This window comes from Bombina bombina, chromosome 6 (genome assembly GCF_027579735.1).
Source record: "Bombina bombina isolate aBomBom1 chromosome 6, aBomBom1.pri, whole genome shotgun sequence".
Taxonomy (NCBI): Eukaryota; Metazoa; Chordata; class Amphibia; order Anura; family Bombinatoridae; genus Bombina; species Bombina bombina.
The window spans coordinates 1,153,212,439-1,153,232,064 of NC_069504.1; the positions used below are offsets into that span (position 1 = coordinate 1,153,212,439).

Sequence of the window (19,626 nt, forward strand, 5' to 3'; positions counted from 1 at the left end):
TAGGTATTTTTAAATATAATTAGATATTCCATTTAATATATGTCTTCATTTTAGATACTAACATATATTCTCCCTTTTGTCTCCTATTTTTTACACCTAGATTTAGAGTTTTGCGGCCAAAGGGGTGCGTTAGCTACGCGTGTTTTTTTTTCCCTGCACCTTTTAAATAACGCTGGTATTTAGAGTTCTCTGAAGGGCTGCGTTAGGCTCCAAAAAGGGAGCGTACAGGCATATTTACCACCACTTCAACTCTAAATACCAGCGTTGCTTACGGTAGCGGCCAGCTTGAAAAACGTGTTCGTGCACGATTCCCCCATAGGAAACAATGGGGCAGTTTGAGCTGAAAAAAAAACTAACACCTGCAAAAAAGCAGCGTTCAGCTCCTAACGCAGCCCCATTGTTTCCTATGGGGAAACACTCTCTAAGTCTGCACCTAACACCCTAACATGTACCCCGAGTCTAAACACCCCTAATTTTACACTTATTAACCTCTAATCTGCCGCCCCCGCTATCGCTGACCCCTGCATTTTATTATTAACCCCTAATCTGCCGCTCCGTACACCGCCGCCACCTACATTATACCTATGTACCCCTAATCTGCTGCCCCTAACACCGCCGACCCCTATATTATATTTATTAACCCCTAATCTGCCCCCCCCAACGTTGCCGCTACCTACCTAAACTTATTAACCCCTAATCTTCCGACCGGACCTCGCCGCCACTATAATAAATGTATTAACCCCTAAACCGCCTCACTCCCGCCTCGCAAACCCTATAATAAATTTTATTAACCCCTAATCTGCCCTCACTAACATCGCCGACACATAACTTCAAGTATTAACCCCTAATCTGCTGACCGGACCTCACCGCTACTATAATAAATTTATTAACCCCTAAAGCTAAGTCTAACCCTAACCCTAACACCCCCCTAAATTAAATATAATTTAAATCTAATGAAATAAATTATTTCTTATTAAATAAATTAATCCTATTTAAAGCTAAATACTTACCTGTAAAATAAACCCTAATATAGCTACAATATAACAAATAATTATATTGTAGCTATTTTAGGATTTATATTTATTTTACAGGCAACTTTGTATTTATTTTAACTAGGTACAATAGCTATTTAATAGTTATTAACTATTTAATAGCTACCTAGTTAAAATAATTACAAAATTACCTGTAAAATAAATCCTAACCTAAGTTACAATTAAACCTAACACTACACTATCAATAAATTAATTAAATAAACTACCTACAATTACCTACAATTAAATCAACTAAACTAAATTACAAAAAAAACAAAACACTAAATTACAAAAAAAACAAACACTAAATTACAAAAAATAAAAAAATACAAGAATTTTAAACTAATTACACCTACTCTAAGCCCCCTAAAAAAATAACAAAGCCCCCCAAAATAAAAAATGCCCTACCCTATTCTAAAATAAAAAGTTAACAGCTCTTTTACCTTACCAGCCCTTAAAAGGGCCTTTTGCGGAGCATGTCCCAAAGAAATCAGCTCTTTTGCCTGAAAAAAAAAACATACAATACCCCCCCCAACATTACAACCCACCACCCACATACCCCTAATCTAACCCACCCAAACCCCCCTTAAAAAAACCTAACACTAAGCCCCTGAAGATCTACCTAAATTGTATTCTCCCAGCCGGGTATCACTGATCTTTCCAGAAGAGGATCCGAAGTCTTCATCCTATCCGGCAAGAAGAGGTCCTCCAGAGGGTCCGAAGTCTTCATTCTATCCAGCAAGAAGAGGTCCTCCAGAGGGTCCGAAGTCTTCATTCTATCCAGCAAGAAGAGGTCCTCCAGAGGGTCCAAAGTCTTCATCCAGGCGGCATCTTCTATTTTCTTCTATCCGGAGCGGAGTGGGTCCATCTTGAAGCAGCCGACGCGGAGCCATCCTTCCTCACCGATGGACTAACGACGAATGAAGGTTCCTTTAAATGACATCATCCAAGATGGCGTCCCTCGAATTCCGATCGGAATTAAGGTAGGAAAAATCTGATTGGCTGATTGAATCAGCCAATCAGATTGAAGTTCAATCCGATTGGCTGATTGGATCAGCCAGTCAGATTGAGCTCGCATTCTATTGGCTGTTACGATCAGCCAATAGAATGAGAGCTCAAACTGATTGGCTGATCCAATCAGCCAATCGGATTGAACTTCAATCTGATTGGCTGATTCAATCAGCCAATCAGATTTTTCCTACCTTAATTCCGATTGGCTGATAAAATCCTATCAGCCAATCGGAATTCGAGGGACGCCATCTTCGATGACATCATTTAAAGAAACCTTCATTCGTCGTTAGTCCGTCGATGAGGAAGGATGGCTCCGCATCGGCTGCTTCAAGATGGACCCACTCCGCTCCGGATGGAAGAAGATAGAAGATGCCGCCTGGATGAAGACTTTGGACCCTTTGGAGGACCTCTTCTTGCCGGATAGGATGAAGACTTCGGACCCTCTGGAGGACCTCTTCTTGCCGGATAGGATGAAGACTTCGGATCCTCTTCTGGAAAGATCAGTTAAAACGTTATTTATATCAACTGAACATACATGTTATACAGTGAATGTACATAACAGGCATCAGGAATGGTACATAACAAAACTTCTGCATCTTTATACTGATAGGTGGTCACATTTTCTAGCACCCCGTATGTCTAGCTTGGTCTCAATGTTAACTAACTTTGACCTCTTTTGGGTCTTTAATACACAATATAAATGACCTTCCAATGTCCAGTTTCAATAAAATTTAGTCTTTAAACAAGTGTTATATATATATATCGACCGAATACAATGAGATAACAATAACATGAATCTATATCTTTTTTTGAGATATCACCTGGGCCGCCACCAGTTCCGAAATTTGGGTAGGTGGGGGAGCTGGGACGGGGAGGAAGGGGGATATACTCTGATAAAGGAGGGTGTGGATATAATATAGAGAATTGTGGTGCAAGGTTCTTGCCTAAGAATGTTTTAGGGTCTCTATTACTGTTTCCATATCATTAACATTCTTTCATGTACTTCAACAGTATTGTTTCTAATGTAATGATATCTTTCTAATTGCAGAAGTGTCTCAACCTGTTTCACTCATTCCCTCAATACAGGGGTCTTGCCAGATTTCCAGTATCTGGGAATCAGCATTTTTGAGCTACTTAACATAGATAGTAACAATTTTCGTTTCGCCACATCTTTTAGTTGGGGAGGCTTGTAAAAAGTAATATTTTCAGATCCCTGGGGACTATGGACTATGTGCTATTATATCTGTCCAGAATTGTTGAATGTTAGGACAATCCCACCAGATATGTTGTATGGTATCCTCTTCTGTGCAGCCCCTCAAACACCTTCCCGTAGAGGTAGCGTATATCACTTTTAATCTTGCTGGCATCAGGTACCACCTTGTCAGAAACTTAAAATGGTCTCCTGCACTTGGGCTGAGATGGATGCTACTTTGTTATTAAGGAATATGGATTTCCAACTTTTCAGGGTTAGTCCTATGGTAAGCTCCCTGTCCCATGCCCTGGTCTATGTTGGCAAAATATCTTCACCGGTTATCTGCAATTTCTTGCACAAGATAGATATTAAGTGTGAGGGTGTCTGATTTGCCAGGCACAATTTTTCAAAATCAGTCACTTGCCTGAGGAGTGATAATTTATGTCTATGGGGGTTAATATAGTGACTTATCTGTGCGTATGCCATCCATGTTATAGAGGGGTCTGTTTCTTATATATCTCCCAGCTTTTTTAGTTTGTGATGTTGAGGTTGCCTCAAGTGGTGTATTGTATTTCTCTTTATGTGTTAGCCATTGTAGTAATACCATTTTATTAAATTAAGTTTCAGGTCAGGGTTGTCTAAGTAAGGCGTCATTGGCGATGCCAGTGTTGAAATATGGGTAGAGGTGTGAATAATCCTATCCCACGTCACGAAGAGATCTTTTATTAGAGGATAATCCTCTATCAGGGTAGGTCTTTCTTTTTTCAGTAGCCACGTGAGATGTCCTGGATCGTTTGTGTGCAGTATAGACCTATCTATCTGAATCCAGTGTTTTTTGGAATCATTGGTGCACCATTCCACAAGCCTCTGCAAAATTATTGCCTGTTTATACAACTGCAAATTTGGTATACCCAACCTTCCTCTCTCCTTGGGTAGATATAATGTTTGCATAGTTATCCTTGGTCTTATACCATTCCAAATGAATGCCTCCATCGCATTCTATAATTTTGTTAAGTGGTCCAAGGGTAGTGGAATGGGAAGGGTCTGCAGAACATAAATAATTCTGGGTAAAATATTCATCTTTATAACTCCGATTCTACCTAGCCATGAAAGGTTTTTACTTTTCCAGCAAGAAAGATCCCTAGTTATTGCCCCTTCTAAGTGCTTATAATTAGCTTCAAATAGTGTCTCTGTGTGTGTCGAAAGGTATTTCATCCTGTCCTGTTGCTGTTTGAACGGACAATCTGACAGCATTTGCAGAATTCTTTCTGAAGGCATAATAATATTCAGGAATTCAGATTTACTAAAGTTTAGCAAAAAATGTGAATGTCTACCAAATTCTCCAAAGATTTGCAAGGCCTGTGGAAGGGATGTCTCCATGTTTGTGAGTGTTAGCAGGACATTGTCTGCATACATTGCCATTTTATGCTCTGTGTGATCTAATGTAAAACCCGTAATCTGTGCGCAACCGTGGATTTTGAGGGCCAGAATCTCTATGGAGATTGTAAATAAAATTGGGGAGAGGGGCAGCCCTGTCTCTTTCCATTCATGATTGAGAAGCTTTCCGACAGCCATCCATTTACTTTTACTTTCGCAGTTGGTGTAGTATATAGTGCGAAGATCATCTTTATAAAGAGTTGGCTAAAGCCCATTTTCGACAGTGTGACTCTTAAAAAGGACCAGTTCACCTCGGCGTTTGTGGAAGTGAGCATTAAGGGCATCCTATTTTTTTGTGTGTGAGAAACAAGCTGTAATACTTTTAGGGTGTTATCCCTCGCCTTGGCCCGGGACAAATCCCACTTGGTCTGGGTTAATTTTTGTGTATATTTATGTGCCCGAATTGAGTAGTGAGATTGGGCGGAGATTCTCCGGTCTATTGGGTGGCTTGCCGGGTTTTGGCAGTACAGTTATGTGTGCTTCGAGTAGGTTCCTATTAAAACCCCCTTCTTTTAGTAATGTGTTGTACATGTCAGCTAAATAGGGGGTTAGTAATGTTGCAAATTGTTTGTAATAAGATATTCCAAACCCGTCCGGTCCTGGGTTCTTCCCTGCCAGCATGTCTTTGATTGCTCTTTGAATTTCTGCGTGTGTTATGGGTGACTCCAATTGTTTTGCTTCGTCTGGGTCTATAGTCAGGATTTTTATGTCTTTTAGATATTCTTAAATTTCTGTCAAATTGGTCTCTTTTTATGATTTAGGGCTTGGTGTGTTGTTTGCTTGTAGGTTATATAATGAAGAGTAGTAAAATCTCAGCGTTTCAGCTATATCCTGGTTGTCCTTATGTTGTGTCTCATTGTTTATCATATATATGTGCAATATGTGATTGAAATTGTTTCCTTTCGAGAGCTTTCGCCAGGAGCGTGCCGAGTTTATTACCAAATTTGAAATGAGGTCATTGCAGGTGCAATGACCTCAGCTGTGTCTCCTTCAATTGGAGATTGTGGAGTTCCTCTCTGACTTGTGTAAGTGAATTTAGGATAGTGACCGACGCTGCGTTCTTTTTATGTTCAGTTTCCCAGTATGCTATTTGTGCCTTTAGCGAATTGCAATATTGTCTACTCTGCTTTCGCTGCTGACCTTTGATTTTTATCATGACCCCTCTTATGACTGCTTTGTGGGCCTCCCATGCCAGTGATATTTTGGTCTGTCCTGTGTTGTTAAGTCTAAAATATTCTTTTATCTCTCTGCCTATTTCCAATTTGTGCAGGGGATTTTGTAGGAGATAGTCGTACAGTCGCCAAATGTAGGGGAGTATTGGTTTCTTAGGCCATATGAAGTCGCATAGAACTGGTGAGTGGTCTGACCATGTTCATGGCAAGATCTCTGAGTGATAAACTTGGGATAGTGTGGTGGAATCTGTCATAATATAATCTATTCTAGAGTATGACTGATGTGGGTGTGAATAGAATGTAAAATCTTTATCTCTAGGATGTAATTATCTCCATATATCATGGACCATGAGTTGTTGCAATTGGTGATTAATAGATTTAATTACACTCCTGGGCATGCTGGAGGAGCCGCTGGTTGTGTCCATGGTAGGGTCTAGTGGCGCGTTAAAGTCCCCACCCAGAAATATTGTGCCCTTGCCGAGTTCTAATATTTTTTGTATAACTACCCTCAATGCTTTGTGTTGTTGCTGATTAGGCATATAGACATTTACTAGCATTATGAATCTATTATATAGCAGACCTGTTACAAGTATATACCTTCCCTCTCTATCTTTTTCCACATGTGTTGGTTGAAATTGAAGTGTGTTTTTAATCAAAATGCCCACTCCTCCTGTCTTGGTCGACCCTGAGGACAGATATGCCTTCTGATATCTAGCATGTATGAGTTTGGGTTCTCTACCTTTCTTAAAATGGACAAAAATTATATCCCCCTCCTGTTTATGTAAATCTCTAAATGCAATGGAGCATTTGTCCGGGCTATTGAGGCCCTTGACGTTGATGGTTATAAGACGTATCTTATGTGAGCGTGATGATATAGTGCCTTGATCAGGCATTGTAGATAACAGTGCTTTAGTATATCCGTATAGCCTGTTCGCTTGGGTGTTTGGGTCAGTGGGGAGGGGAGATTAAGGGAGGAAAAATAGGTGTGTGGTTATATAGGGTGTCTGTGGTTGCTAAGAGAATTATAGTTAGAGTTGGTGTGGTGGCGACCCACGTCTGTACACTTCCACCGGTGTACCTATATAGCAATTAGTCTAGTATCCCCGACTTTCTAAAGGAATATACAGAAGTTGAATACAATTATTGAAGGTGGTATCCCTTACCCCCAGCCCAATATATTTGTAGTAAATATTCATTGGATGACGAGTGTGTATTTTAATATTTACAATTTCCTCATGCGTCATAATGTGGCATCTTATATGTTGGCATGTGTTTTGATAATAAGCTACTAAGTTACCTCTATTTGTGCCAGTAGTTTTCACCCTGAACTCGTGAAGCATTATGGTGTCTATGTTCCTTACAGCTATGTTCAGAGTAACCCATATTGTATTTATTAAAGGTAGAATATGCCTTAGGGTGTTGTGTTATGCAAGTTGTCATGTTTATCTGCAGGCGAGAGATTGGACGGTATTTGTGATTGGCCTTGTAAATTAGTTCCTTTAGCCATCTTTCCAATGTCTATATTATTCTTTACATCTCAACGTGTGTCAGTATATATGTCTAGTAGATTGTGTTTTAGGAATCTGTTTGTGCCCCTCCTTGGGAGGTAGAATAGTTATTAAGTTATGTCTTGCGGTGGTAAGCAGCACTATTTTAGTGTGCGTGCCCATGTATGTTGTAAGTGACATTTTGTTTAACACATGATGCAAACCATTCCAAAGTGAGTATCTTACATTGTTGTTTCTATACATACAATAGTGCAAACAGTGCCACACTTTAATATTGAACACAGAATACCCTAGACATCTTCATATTACATTAGTCAACTGCATTTCTGTGAGAATCCTGTGTCAGAGGGATTAGTATCAATTGATGAAATGTTGTGTACGACTTCGGACTTTAGTCCTGGCATATTTACATGCTCTATTCTAACCTCTGTGGTGTAGCTTGTATGTGTGATATCCTTATAAGTGCTTTCTGTTATCATAAAGTGCACAACGCTGGAACTGCATTTTAGGGAACTGTGAGTCAGTATTTATCCTAATCTCCTGAACTAGCTAAGATATGCGGCAATAGCCAGTAACGTTTACCTATCGTACCAGCATTTGTATATCATATTGTTATGCATGGAGCAACATAGCATTCCACATATTTACAAACTGATTTAACTGAATAACAATGACAAACAATAAAAACATTTTGCATCAGAAACTGTATACCAACATTACTCATCTGTTGTATGATAGTCTTTAAGCCAAAGCCATCTTCTGGAAGAGAGACGGCATACATTTCATCTTATGCCCTTCAAAGTAGATAATGTCCAGCTTTAGATACATATTTTATCTAAAGTCCCTTATGTGACTCCTCTCCCCTGATGATGTTGCTGAAGGAGCTGACTTGATCTCTTGGACGTGTAACTTTTATTTGTAGTGTCTCACAGAAAGTCTTCAGATCATACAGAGTCCTGTGTGTTGACAATTTGTCTCCTCTCGTGGCAGTTATGCTTACCGGGAAGCCCCATCTGTAGGGTATTTTTTCCGCCCGTAGCACTGAAGTGACAAACTGCAGCTCTCTCCTCTTTTGAAGTGTTGTGGAACTGAGATCTGCGAATATTTGTATTGGTATCCCCACGTGGGTAAACTGGAATTTCTGTCGAGATTGCCGCAGTATCTTCTTCTTGTCCTGGTGATTCAGGAACTTCACTATAACATCTCTTGCGGGTGCTTTGGCCGAAGGTTTAGCTCTTAAGGCTATGTGCGCCCTTTCCATAACAATGTCTGGAGAAGTGTTGTTCCCTTTAATTGTTCTGTAAAGGTCTTGTAGATATCCTGGGAGTGCATTTGGTAGGATGCTCTCTGGGACTCCTCTGATGTGGAGATTGTTTCTGCAACCTCTATTGTTGAGGTCTTCTATTTTCTCAAGTAGGTTCTGGATAGTTTCCTCCTGGTTGTACATAAGTTGTGACAAATGGTGTACATCTTCAGTAGTTGTGTTGTGGCTCTCTTCCAACGTACCTACTTTCTGATCAATACGCCTGATGTCTCTTTTCATTTCCTGGAACATGTTTTTCATGTCTGCCATGGCTGTGTTTATTTCCTCCTTTGAAGCCAAGAGCTTTAAGTCCTCTCTTGTAATTTCTGAGGATTGAATAGGGGGTGTGGGGACAGTGGGTGGGGGGGTATCTGTCTCGGTTGGGGTTGATATGTCTCATGTAACATCTCCTTTTGCATGCAGTGGCCCCTCTGCTGTTTTTAGAAACCGGCTTAACACTGTTGGTTTAGGCTGCACGCCCCCTTTTTGAGATTTTTTTAGCTGGCATACCTCTTGGGAGAGCTGTTTTTCTATTCTTTTGTCTCTGCCCTGTATGTTGATGTGCGTAGTGTTATTTTTCTGCAGGCCTGCCTGCTTTGTGGCTATATGCAGTGTATGGTAATTGCTTTCTCCCGTGCTTCTCAATTTTAGTGCCTTTATATCCCCTTTCTATGTGTGTGTGACTTGTCACTTTGCGCCAGGGGTGGTTGGTTTGAGGAGGTGGCAATGTATTATTTTCGCTGGTATGTGTGTCTTATAATTCGGCCCCGTTATTTGGGATTGCAGTATTTGTTTGGCCTAGTTGTTATGCGTGTGGATGCTTGATTGGCAGCTCCCCTGTGTCAGGGCCTAGTTTGTGCGTGCCTATACAGCGATTATTATTATCTGGTGTCTCCGTTATAGTTTACTTTCTGGCCAATTCTATTCACTTTATCCCTCTGTCCCTCTTTGTGCCCTTTGTTTAAGTTTCCTCATCCTCCTGCTCTTTTATAGTGGCTTGACTGTGTATTGCCCCCTTATGGGATTGCACTAGTACCTGGGGTGGACCGCTGTCTTCACGGCCATCTGTTATGGAGTGTGAGTCGTCCTTAACTGCCGTTTAACTTTGCCTATTGCTCCGGTGCAGGAGCCGTTATCTGGCCTCCCTTCCGTTTGATCCCTGTACGTGCTCTTCTGTAAAGCGATCTCGTGGGCTGGGCCGTCTACCGTTCCGGGTCTGTTGGCAGTGTGATGGAGGCTCCGGATCGGTTTCTTTATGTGCCCTCTCGTCTGCAGTACTTGTTAGCACCTTTGTGTGGGCTTATACACCCGTTCCCTGTTATTGTACCATCGGGCTGGGAGATCAGGGCCTAGGAGCTATTCTATGAGTCGGCCATCTCGCTGCGTGGCCAAGCTCCGCCCCCTATATTGTGGTATTTTAATGTACTATAAAGGAAAGTTTTTCATAAGACATTACCAAATGGACTTAATAAACAATAGAAAACCCACCAGATGTTAACTATTAAGAATGGCCAATAAGAAATGAACCCAATTAACAGAACAAGGGCATCCTTGAAAAAGCCAAGAGACTATATGGTGAAACGATTGTTGGATTTGAGCGTGTGATGTCATGTTGTGGGCGGAGACAACCTTCTGAACTGTAAACCGTAATCATAGACATTGTTTCCAATTTACAGTCTGTGTAATATATGGATGTGCTAGCTGTGGTTGTTCTCTGTAAACCCCTGTGATTTTAACACGTTTTAATAAATTGTTTTAGCATTCATCTGAGTTCACGTCTATCTGCTCCTGCTAGAGTCTCCCATTGCTTTTATATCTAGAGTGTGATGTGAAGCTCTGCAGTATGTGAGTTTACAACTTACATGTAATTAACCCCTTAATGACCAAGGACGTACGCCACACGTCCTCAAAAAAAATTAATTAGTTAATTAATGACCGAGGACGTGTGGCGTACATCCTTGGTCTGGAAAGCAGATGGAAGCGATCCTGCTCGCTTCCAGCTGCTTTCCGGTTATTGCAGTGATGCCTCGATATCGAGGAATCCTGCAATAACCCCCCTTGGCCATCCGATGCAGAGAGAGACACTCTGTGGCCCTCTCTGCACCGGACATCGGTGGCCGGTATCGTTGGTGGGTGGGAGCAAGTCTGGGAGGCGGGTGGGCGGCCATCGATGTGCCGAGTGGAGTGGAGGGGGGCGGGATCGGGGGTGGGACAGACGGGAGCGCGCACAGCAGAAAAAAAAGTTATTAAAAGTTAAAAATATATATATATATTTAAAAAAATTAAATGATCATCTAAGGGTTCTGGAAGGGGTGGGGGGTTGGTCTTGGGGGGGGGGAAGCTACACTACAGAAAAGGGCAATAAAAAAAAAAAAACATACGTTTTTTACTAAACTTGGTACTGGCAGACAGCTGCCAGTACCCAAGATGGCGCCCATTAAGGCAGAGGGGGAGGGTTAGAAAGCTGTTTGGTGGGGGATCAGTGAGGTTGGGGGCTAAGGGGGGATCCTACACAGCAGCATATGTAAATATGCTAAAAAAAAAAAAAAAGCCCAAATATAGCTTCTATTTTAGTACTGGCAGAGTTTCTGCCAGTACTTAAGATGACGGGGACAATTGTGGGGTGGGGGAGGGAAGAGAGCTGTTTGGGAGGGATCAGGGGGTCTGATGTGTCAGGTGGGAGGCAGATCTCTACACTAAAGCTAAAATTAACCCTGCAAGCTCCCTACAAGCTACATAATTAACCCCATCACTGCTAGCCATAATACACGTGTGATGCGCAGCGGCATTTGGCGGCCTTCTAATTACCAAAAAGCAACGCCAAAGTCATATATGTCTGCTATTTCTGAACAAAGGGGATCCCAGAGAAGCATTTACAAACATTTGTGCCATAATTGCACAAGCTGTTTGTAAATTATTTCAGTGAGAAACCTAAAATTGTGAAAAATTTAAAGTTTTTTTTAATTTGATCGCATTTGGCAGTGAAATGGTGGCATGAAATATACCAAAATTGGCCTAGATCAATACTTGGGGTTGTCTACTGCACTACACTAAAGCTAAAATTACTCCTAAAAGCTCCCTACATGCTCCCTAATTAACCCCTTCACTGCTGGGCATAATACACGTGTAGTGCACAGTGGCATTTAGCAACCTTCTAATTACCAAAAAGCAACGCCAAAGCCATATAAGTCTGCTATTTCTGAGCAAAGGGGATCCTAGAGAAGAATTTACAACAATTTAAGCCATAATTGCACAAGCTGTTTGTAAATAATTTAGTGAGAAACCAAAAGTTTGTGAAAAAATTAGTGAAAAAGTGAACAATTTTTTGTATTTAATCGCATTTGGCGGTGAAATGGTGGCATGAAATATACCAAAATGGGCCTAGATCAATACATTGGGATGTCTTCTAAAAATATATATATACATGTCAATGGATATTCAGAGATTCCTGACAGATATCAGTGTTCTAATGTAACTAGCGCTAATTTTGAAAACTAATGTTTTGGAAATAGCAAAGTGCTACTTGTATTTATGGCCCTATAACTTACAAAAAAAGCAAAGAAGATGTAAATATTAGGTATTTCTAAACTCAGGACAAAATTTTGAAACTATTTAGCATGGGTGTTTTTTGGTGGTTGTAGATGTGTAACAGATTTTGGGGGTCAAAGTTAGAAAAAGTGTGTTTTTTTCAATTTTTTCCTCATATTTTCTAAAAAAATTTATATGATGAAGATATGATGAAAATGATGGTATTTTTAGAAAGTCCATTTAATGGCGAGAAAAACGGTATATAATATGTGTGGGTACAGTAAATGAGTAAGAGGAAAATTACAGCTAAACACAAGCACTGCAGAAATGTAAAAATAGCCTTGGTCCCAAACGGACAGAAAATGGAAAAGTGCTGTGGTCATTAAGGGGTTAACCCTATAGTCTCACAGGACTTCACCATTAGCAGCACTGATCTGTTTAATTTGAGGTTAACCCTTGGAGTTCGACTGCAGCATTCATTGCCACTGAGAATTAATGCCTCGGATCACTTATGCACATTTGGAGTTGGAATTTAGTCTCCAACTGACTTTTTTGGACAAGTCCTTTTTGCACTAACACATTGATTGTTTTTTGTTTGATTTATTTTTGTTTGTGTTTTAACAGATTAATAATTGTCTATTTGTGTATAAACCACCTATATCAGCTCATGAGATTAACATTTTATTAGCATTTTGAGTAAATTTATTGTGATGATTTATTGTTGTTTATAGTATAAAAGTGTGATTTAAATGTTTTTATGATTTTATTAAACACTGACATGTTTATGACCACGTAAAAATAATAGATGTAAGTACTAAGATGCGCTATTTAAAGGAGATCAAATTGGTTGTTATGTCATCAAAGCCATTGAAATAGAAACAATTTGGCTGGTGACTTCTCTAAGTGCAAAATATTTGTGAAGTTGTAGATGTGTGATGTGTGGGTTGTAGTGGGAAAACCCCACAAAAAAGACGTGTGAGATTTTTTTACACCAATATTCTAGTGGTTTATTAAAACGTTATTGTGTACACAGACAAAAAGGGGGTGCTTCTTGTTGATTCAGAAGCTCATGTGGGGGAATTCTTTAATGTTTGTGCATTTAGGTAATAATTTAAATACTGGCCTTTTTAGCAGTTAAATAATTGTAATTTTATCCTGTTTTGTCTTTTAGTCAGTTCATGTTAAAGAGTCACATACGCATTCAGAGAGAGAACTTCCTTCAGCTGAGGTTGCATAGTAATGCTGGAACCATGATCTGCTTAGCTCGGACAGTAAGTCAAATATATATTTGATAATAAACTTTTTTATGTGAATATCCTTATAACACAACCATATCCTGCTGCTCCAGTCATGATGTCAACAGGCAATAAATCCTATAAGAGGAGTGTAGAGCAGAGCTATGAGACCCCAAGTGTCCTAAACAGGACAGGTTTGTAGAATAATCACTAGTTTATAGTCTATTCCTTGTGACTGACTCATCTGTGGGTATGGAGAGAAATTGATAAAATGTGTCATGATAGAGAACTTGCAAGAAATAGAAGTTGAGGAAGATATGTAAATAATACAACGCTATAACTTAAAAGCAGATATATGAGAACATAGGAATAATGTTCATGTCTTACACCGTTCACCTACTTGTTTTACTTTTCTTTATTTGTCTCCTAGTTTCCAGTGATAATTTGATAGGTCACAGTATGTACATTGTCCTCCCTTAGAGTACCAGAGATGTATTAATATCAGCACTACTCAGTATGAGAGTACAAATCATGCAGCTTAATACTATATCATCAGCTGGCTATGTGTGACATTGTGATAACTTTTAAAGTAAGTTTAAGGGAATAATTAACCCTGGTTAATGACTGCATCTATAAAGAGAACACATTTTTATCACCATACTAGTGCCAGATACCTCCAAATCCTACCTACATACGCAGTCATAATCACCCAGCACCTAATTAACCCTCAATGTCCTTTAATGCCCCCACACCAAAACACAGTGAGCATCCACTATAAAGTCCTCCCTAGGGACCCCCAGGCTTCCCATTACACCTCACCCGTATCACCAATGGAGCTCCCCAAAATTGTATTTCTCTTGTAAGGTGTATCCAGTCCACGGGTTCATCCATTACTTGTGGGATATTCTCCTTCCCAACAGGAAGTTGCAAGAGGACACCCACAGCAGAGCTGTCTATATAGCTCCTCCCCTAACTGCCACCCCCAGTCATTCTCTTGCAACTCTCGACAAGAAAGGAAGTATCAAGAGATATGTGGTGACTTAGTGTAGTTTTACCTTCAATCAAGAGTTTGTTATTTTTAAACGGTACCGGCGTTGTACTGTTTTTCTCTCCGGCAGAAATTAGAAGAAGAATTCTGCCTGGAGATTTGATGATCTTAGCGGTTTGTAACTAAGGTCCATTGCTGTTCTCACACATAACTGATGAATATGGGAAAACTTCAGTTGGGGGAACGGCATGCAGATTACCTGCTTTGAGGTATGTTCAGTATTTTTATTTCTAGAGAGAGGAATAAGTTCTAGAAAATGCTGACAGAGCCTTGTGTATTTGAGGTAAGCCTGATGCAGTGATTTAAAAGCGACTGGGATCATGCTTACATAACAGGGTAATACTCATGTTAATATTCATATTGCTTAGTGACAAAACGTTTACATGTTTCATAAATAGGACGTTTTTTTCTCTGAGGGAGATAAGTCTTTATTTGGGGCCTAGTTTCCATATGGCTAGTCAGATACTCCTAGGAGTATTTTCTTAAGGCCCCTCTGACATCCAGTACATGGTGGGAGGGGCCTATTTTAGCACTCTAACTGTGCAGTTTTTATACAGACTGAGACATCCAGCTTCCCTAGAAGAGTCCTCTGGCATCTGAGAACCATTTCAAAGGGGTTATTTCTGCACAAAATCGTATTTAAGGGCAGGTAGGAGCCTCAGCAGAGCTGTTTCATGGTGCTCAATTGATTTTTAACGTTTGTTAACGTTTTTCAATCCGGTTTGGGGCCTAAGGGGTTAATCATCAATTTGCAAGTGGGTGCAATGTTGCTTTAGTCCCTTACTCACACTATAAAAATTTCAAAGATTTTACTGTATTTTTTCACTGTTTTGCAGTTTAAGTGCTAGTTTTTTTCTCTTAAAGGCACAGTAAAGTTTTTGTTTAATTGCTGTTTCACCTTTATTAAAGTGTTTTCCAAGCTTGCTTGTCTCATTACTAGTCTGTTAAACATGTCTGACATAGAGGAAACTCCTTGTTCAATATGTTTGGAAGCCATTATGGAACCCCCTCTTAGAATGTGTACCAAATGTACTGATATTTCTATAAACTATCTCCAGGGGATTCTCTGACTGAAAAGAGGGAGATTATGCCATCTAACTCTCCTCATGTGTCAGAACCTATTACTCCCTCTCAAGTGACGCCAAGTACATCTAGCGCGTCTAATTCTTTTACCTTACAGGACATGGCGGCAGTTATGAATGCTACCCTCACAGAGGTATTCTCCAAACTGCCAGGGCTACAAGGAAAGCGAGACAGCTCTGGGGCTAGAACTAATACAGAGCTTTATGATGCTTTATTGCCTGTGTCCGATATACCCTCACAATGCTCAGAAGCCGAGGCAGGTGAGCTTCTATCTGTGGGTGACATTTCAGACTCAGGGAAGGCGTTACTTCAGTCTGATTCTGAGATGACAGCGTTTAAATTTAAGCTTGAACACCTCCGCTTATTGCTTAAGGAGGTTTTAGCGACTCTGGATGACTGTGACCCCATTGTGGTTCCAGAGAAATTGTGTAAAATGGACAAATACTTTGCAGTACCTGTTTAAACCGATGTTTTTCCAGTCCCTAAGAGGTTTTCGGAAATTATTACTAAGGAATGGGATAGACCAGGTGTGCCGATCTCTCCCCCTCCTGCTTTTAAAAAGATGTTTCCCATAGATGCCACCATTCGGGACTCGTGGCAGACGGTTCCTAAGGTGGAGGGAGCAGTCTCCACCCTAGCTAAGCGTACAACTATCCCCGTCGAGGACAGTTGTGCTTTCCTAGATCCTATAGATAAAAAATTGGAGGGTCTCCTTAAGAAATTTTTTATACATCAAGGTTTTATTCTCCAGCCTCTTGCATGCATTGCCCCAGTTACTGCTGCAGCGGCTTTTTGGTTTGAGTCTCTTGAGGAGGCTCTACAGGTGGAGACCCCGTTAGACGATATTCTAGACAGGATTAAAGCTCTTAAGTTAGCTAACTCCTTTATTTCTGACGCCATTTTTCATTTAGCCAAGCTAACGGCTAAGAATTCAGGTTTTGCCATTTTGGCGCGTAGGGCGCTATGGCTTTAGTCCTGGTCAGCAGACGTTACTTCAAAGTCTAAGCTTCTTATAATCCCCTTCAAGGGATAGACCCTATTCGGGCCCATTCTGAAGGAGATCATTTCTGATATTACTGGAGGAAAGGGTCACGCCCTTCCTCAGGATAGGTCCAATAAGTTAAGGACCAAACAGAATAATTTTCGTTCCTTTCGAAACTTCAAGAGTGGCACAGCTTCAGTTCCCCCTAATGCAAAACAAGAGGGAAATTTCGCCCAGTCCAAACCAGTCTGGAGACCTAACCAGGCTTGGAACAAAGGGAAGCAGGCCAAGAAACCTGCGGCTGCCTCTAAGACAGCATGAAGGAGTAGCCCCCGATCCGGGACCGGATCTAGTGGGGGGCAGACTCTCTCTCTTCGCCCAGGCTTGGGCAAGAGACTCCAGGATCCCAGGGCTTCTATTCAAATCTGTTTATAGTTCCCAAAAAAGAGGGAACTTTCAGACCAATCTTGGATCTCAAGATCCTAAACAAATTTCTCAGGGTCCCATCCTTCAAGATGGAGACTATCCGAACCATCCTCCTTATGATCCAGGAGGGTCAATATATGACTACCGTGGACTTAAAGGATGCTTATCTCCACATTCCGATTCACAGAGATCATCATCAGTTCCTCAGGTTCGCCTTCTTAGACAGGCATTACCAGTTTGTGGCTCTTCCCTTCGGGTTAGCCACGGCACCAAGAATCTTTACGAAGGTTCTAGGGTCCCTACTGGCCACGGGGCATAGCGGTGGCTCCTTACCTAGACGACATTCTGATACAGGCGTCGTCTTTTCAAATCGCCAAGTCCCATACGGACATTGTTCTGGCCTTTCTGAGGTCTCACGGGTGGAAGGTGAACGAAGAAAAGAGTTCTTTCTCCCCTCTCACAAGAGTTTTCTTCCTAGGAACACTGATAGATTCAGTAGAAATGAAAATTTTTCTGACAGAGGTCAGGTTATCAAAGCTTCTAACTTCCTGCCGTGCTCTTCATTCCACTTCTCGGCCGTCAGTGGCTCAGTGTATGGAAGTAATCGGCCTAATGGTAGCGGCAATGGACATAGATCCGTTTGCCCGCCTACATCTCAGACCACTGCAACTTTGCATGCTCAATCAGTGGAATGGGGATTACACAGATTTGTCCCCTCTGCTAAATCTGGATCAAGAGACCAGGGATTCTCTTCTCTGGTGGTTCTCTTGGGTCCATCTGTCCAGGGGAATGAGTTTCCGCAGGCCAGAGTGGACTATAGTCACGACAGATGCCAGCCTTCTGGGCTGGGGCGCAGTCTGGAACTCCCTGAAGGCTCAGGGTTCGTGGACTCAGGAGGAAGCCCTCCTTCCGATAAACATTCTGGAACTGAGAGCGATATTCAATGCTATTCAGGCTTGGCCTCAACTAGCTGCGGTCAGGTTCATCAGATTTCAGTCAGACAATATCACGACTGTAGCCTATATCAACCATCAGGGGGGGACAAGAAGCCCCCTGGCAATGTTGGAGGTTTCAAAGATAATCTATGGGCAGAGGTTCACTCTTGCCATCTCTCAGCTATCCATATCCCAGGAGTAGAGAACTGGGAGGCGGATTTTCTAAGTCGGCAGACTTTTCATCCGGGGGAGTGGGAGCTCCATCCGGAGGTATTTGCCCAGTTGATTCAACTATGGGGCAAACCAGAAGTGGATCTGATGGCGTCTCGTCAGAACGCCAAGCATCCTTGTTACGGGTCCAGGTCAATGGATCCCCAGGCAGCGCTGATAGATGCTCTAGCAGTGCCCTGGTCCTTCAGCCTGGCTTATGTGTTCCCACCATTTCCTCTCCTCCCTTGTCTGATCAAGATCAAGCAGGAGAGAGCTTCTGTGATTTTGATAGCACCTGCGTGGCCACGCAGGACTTGGTATGCAGATCTGGTGGACATGTCATCCCTTCCACCATGGACTCTGCCGCTGAGGCAGGACCTTCTACTCCAAGATCCATTCAAACATCCAAATCTAATTTCTCTGCGGCTGACTGCTTGGAGATTGAACGCTTGATTTTATCAAAACGTGGTTTCTCTGAGTCGGTCATTGATACCTTAATTCAGGCTCGAAAGCCTGTCACCAGGAAAATCTATCATAAGATATGGTGTAAATATCTTCATTGGTGTGAATCCAAGGGTTACTCATGAAGTAAAGTCAGGATTCCTAGGATATTATCCTTTCTCCAAGAAGGATTGGAGAAGGGATTGTCAGCTAGTTCCTTAAAGGGACAGATTTCTGCTCTGTCTATTCTTCTGCACAAGCGTCTGGCAGATGTTCCAGACGTTCAGGCATTTTGTCAGGCTTTAGTTAGAATCAAGCCTGTGTTTAAACCTGTTGCTCCGCCATGGAGTTTAAATTTAGTTCTTAAAGTTCTTCAAGGGGTTCCGTTTGAACCTCTGCATTCCATAGATATCAAGCTTTTATCTTGGAAAGTTCTGTTTTTGGTAGCTATCTCTTCGGCTCGAAGAGTTTCAGAGTTATCTGCCTTACAGTGTGATTCCCCTTATCTGATATTCAATACAGATAAGGTAGTGTTGCGTACCAAACCTGGATTTCTTCCTAAGGTGGTATCTAATAAGAATATCAATCAGGAGATTGTAGTTCCGTCACTGTGTCCTAATTCTTCTTCAAAGAAGGAACGTCTATTACACAATCTTGACGTGGTTCGTGCTTTAAAGTTTTATTTACAAGCTACTAAGGATTTTCGTCAAACATCTGCATTGTTTGTTGTCTACTCTGGACAGAGGAGAGGCCAAAAGGCTTCGGCATCTTCTCTTTCTTTTTGGCTAAGAAGTATAATACGCTTAGCTTATGAGACTGCTGGCCAGCAGCCTCCTGAAAGAATTACAGCTCATTCCACTAGAGCTGTGGCTTCCACATGGGCTTTTAAAAATGAGGCCTCTGTTGAACAGATTTGTAAGGCGGCGACTTGGTCTTCGCTTCATACTTTTTTCCAAATTCTACAAATTTGATACTTTTGCTTCCTCAGAGGCTATTTTTGGGAGAAAGGTCTTGCAGGCAGTGGTGCCTTCCGTTTAAGTTCCTGCCTTGTCCCTCCCTTCATCCGTGTACTAAAGCTTTGGTA

General features: G+C 41.4%; 1 protein-coding gene across 1 annotated transcript in view; it reads left to right on the top strand.

Moving 5' to 3' along the window:
- Positions 1-10,175: 10,175 nt before the first annotated feature.
- LOC128664935 (phosphatidylinositol 3-kinase C2 domain-containing subunit gamma-like) overlaps positions 10,176-19,626 on the top strand; it is a 131,742-nt gene continuing 122,291 nt past the window's right edge. The window contains exons 1-2 of the mRNA XM_053719728.1: positions 10,176-10,255; positions 13,354-13,453. Coding sequence (XP_053575703.1) covers positions 10,176-10,255; positions 13,354-13,453 — 180 coding nt within the window. The remainder of the gene's footprint in view (positions 10,256-13,353; positions 13,454-19,626) is intronic.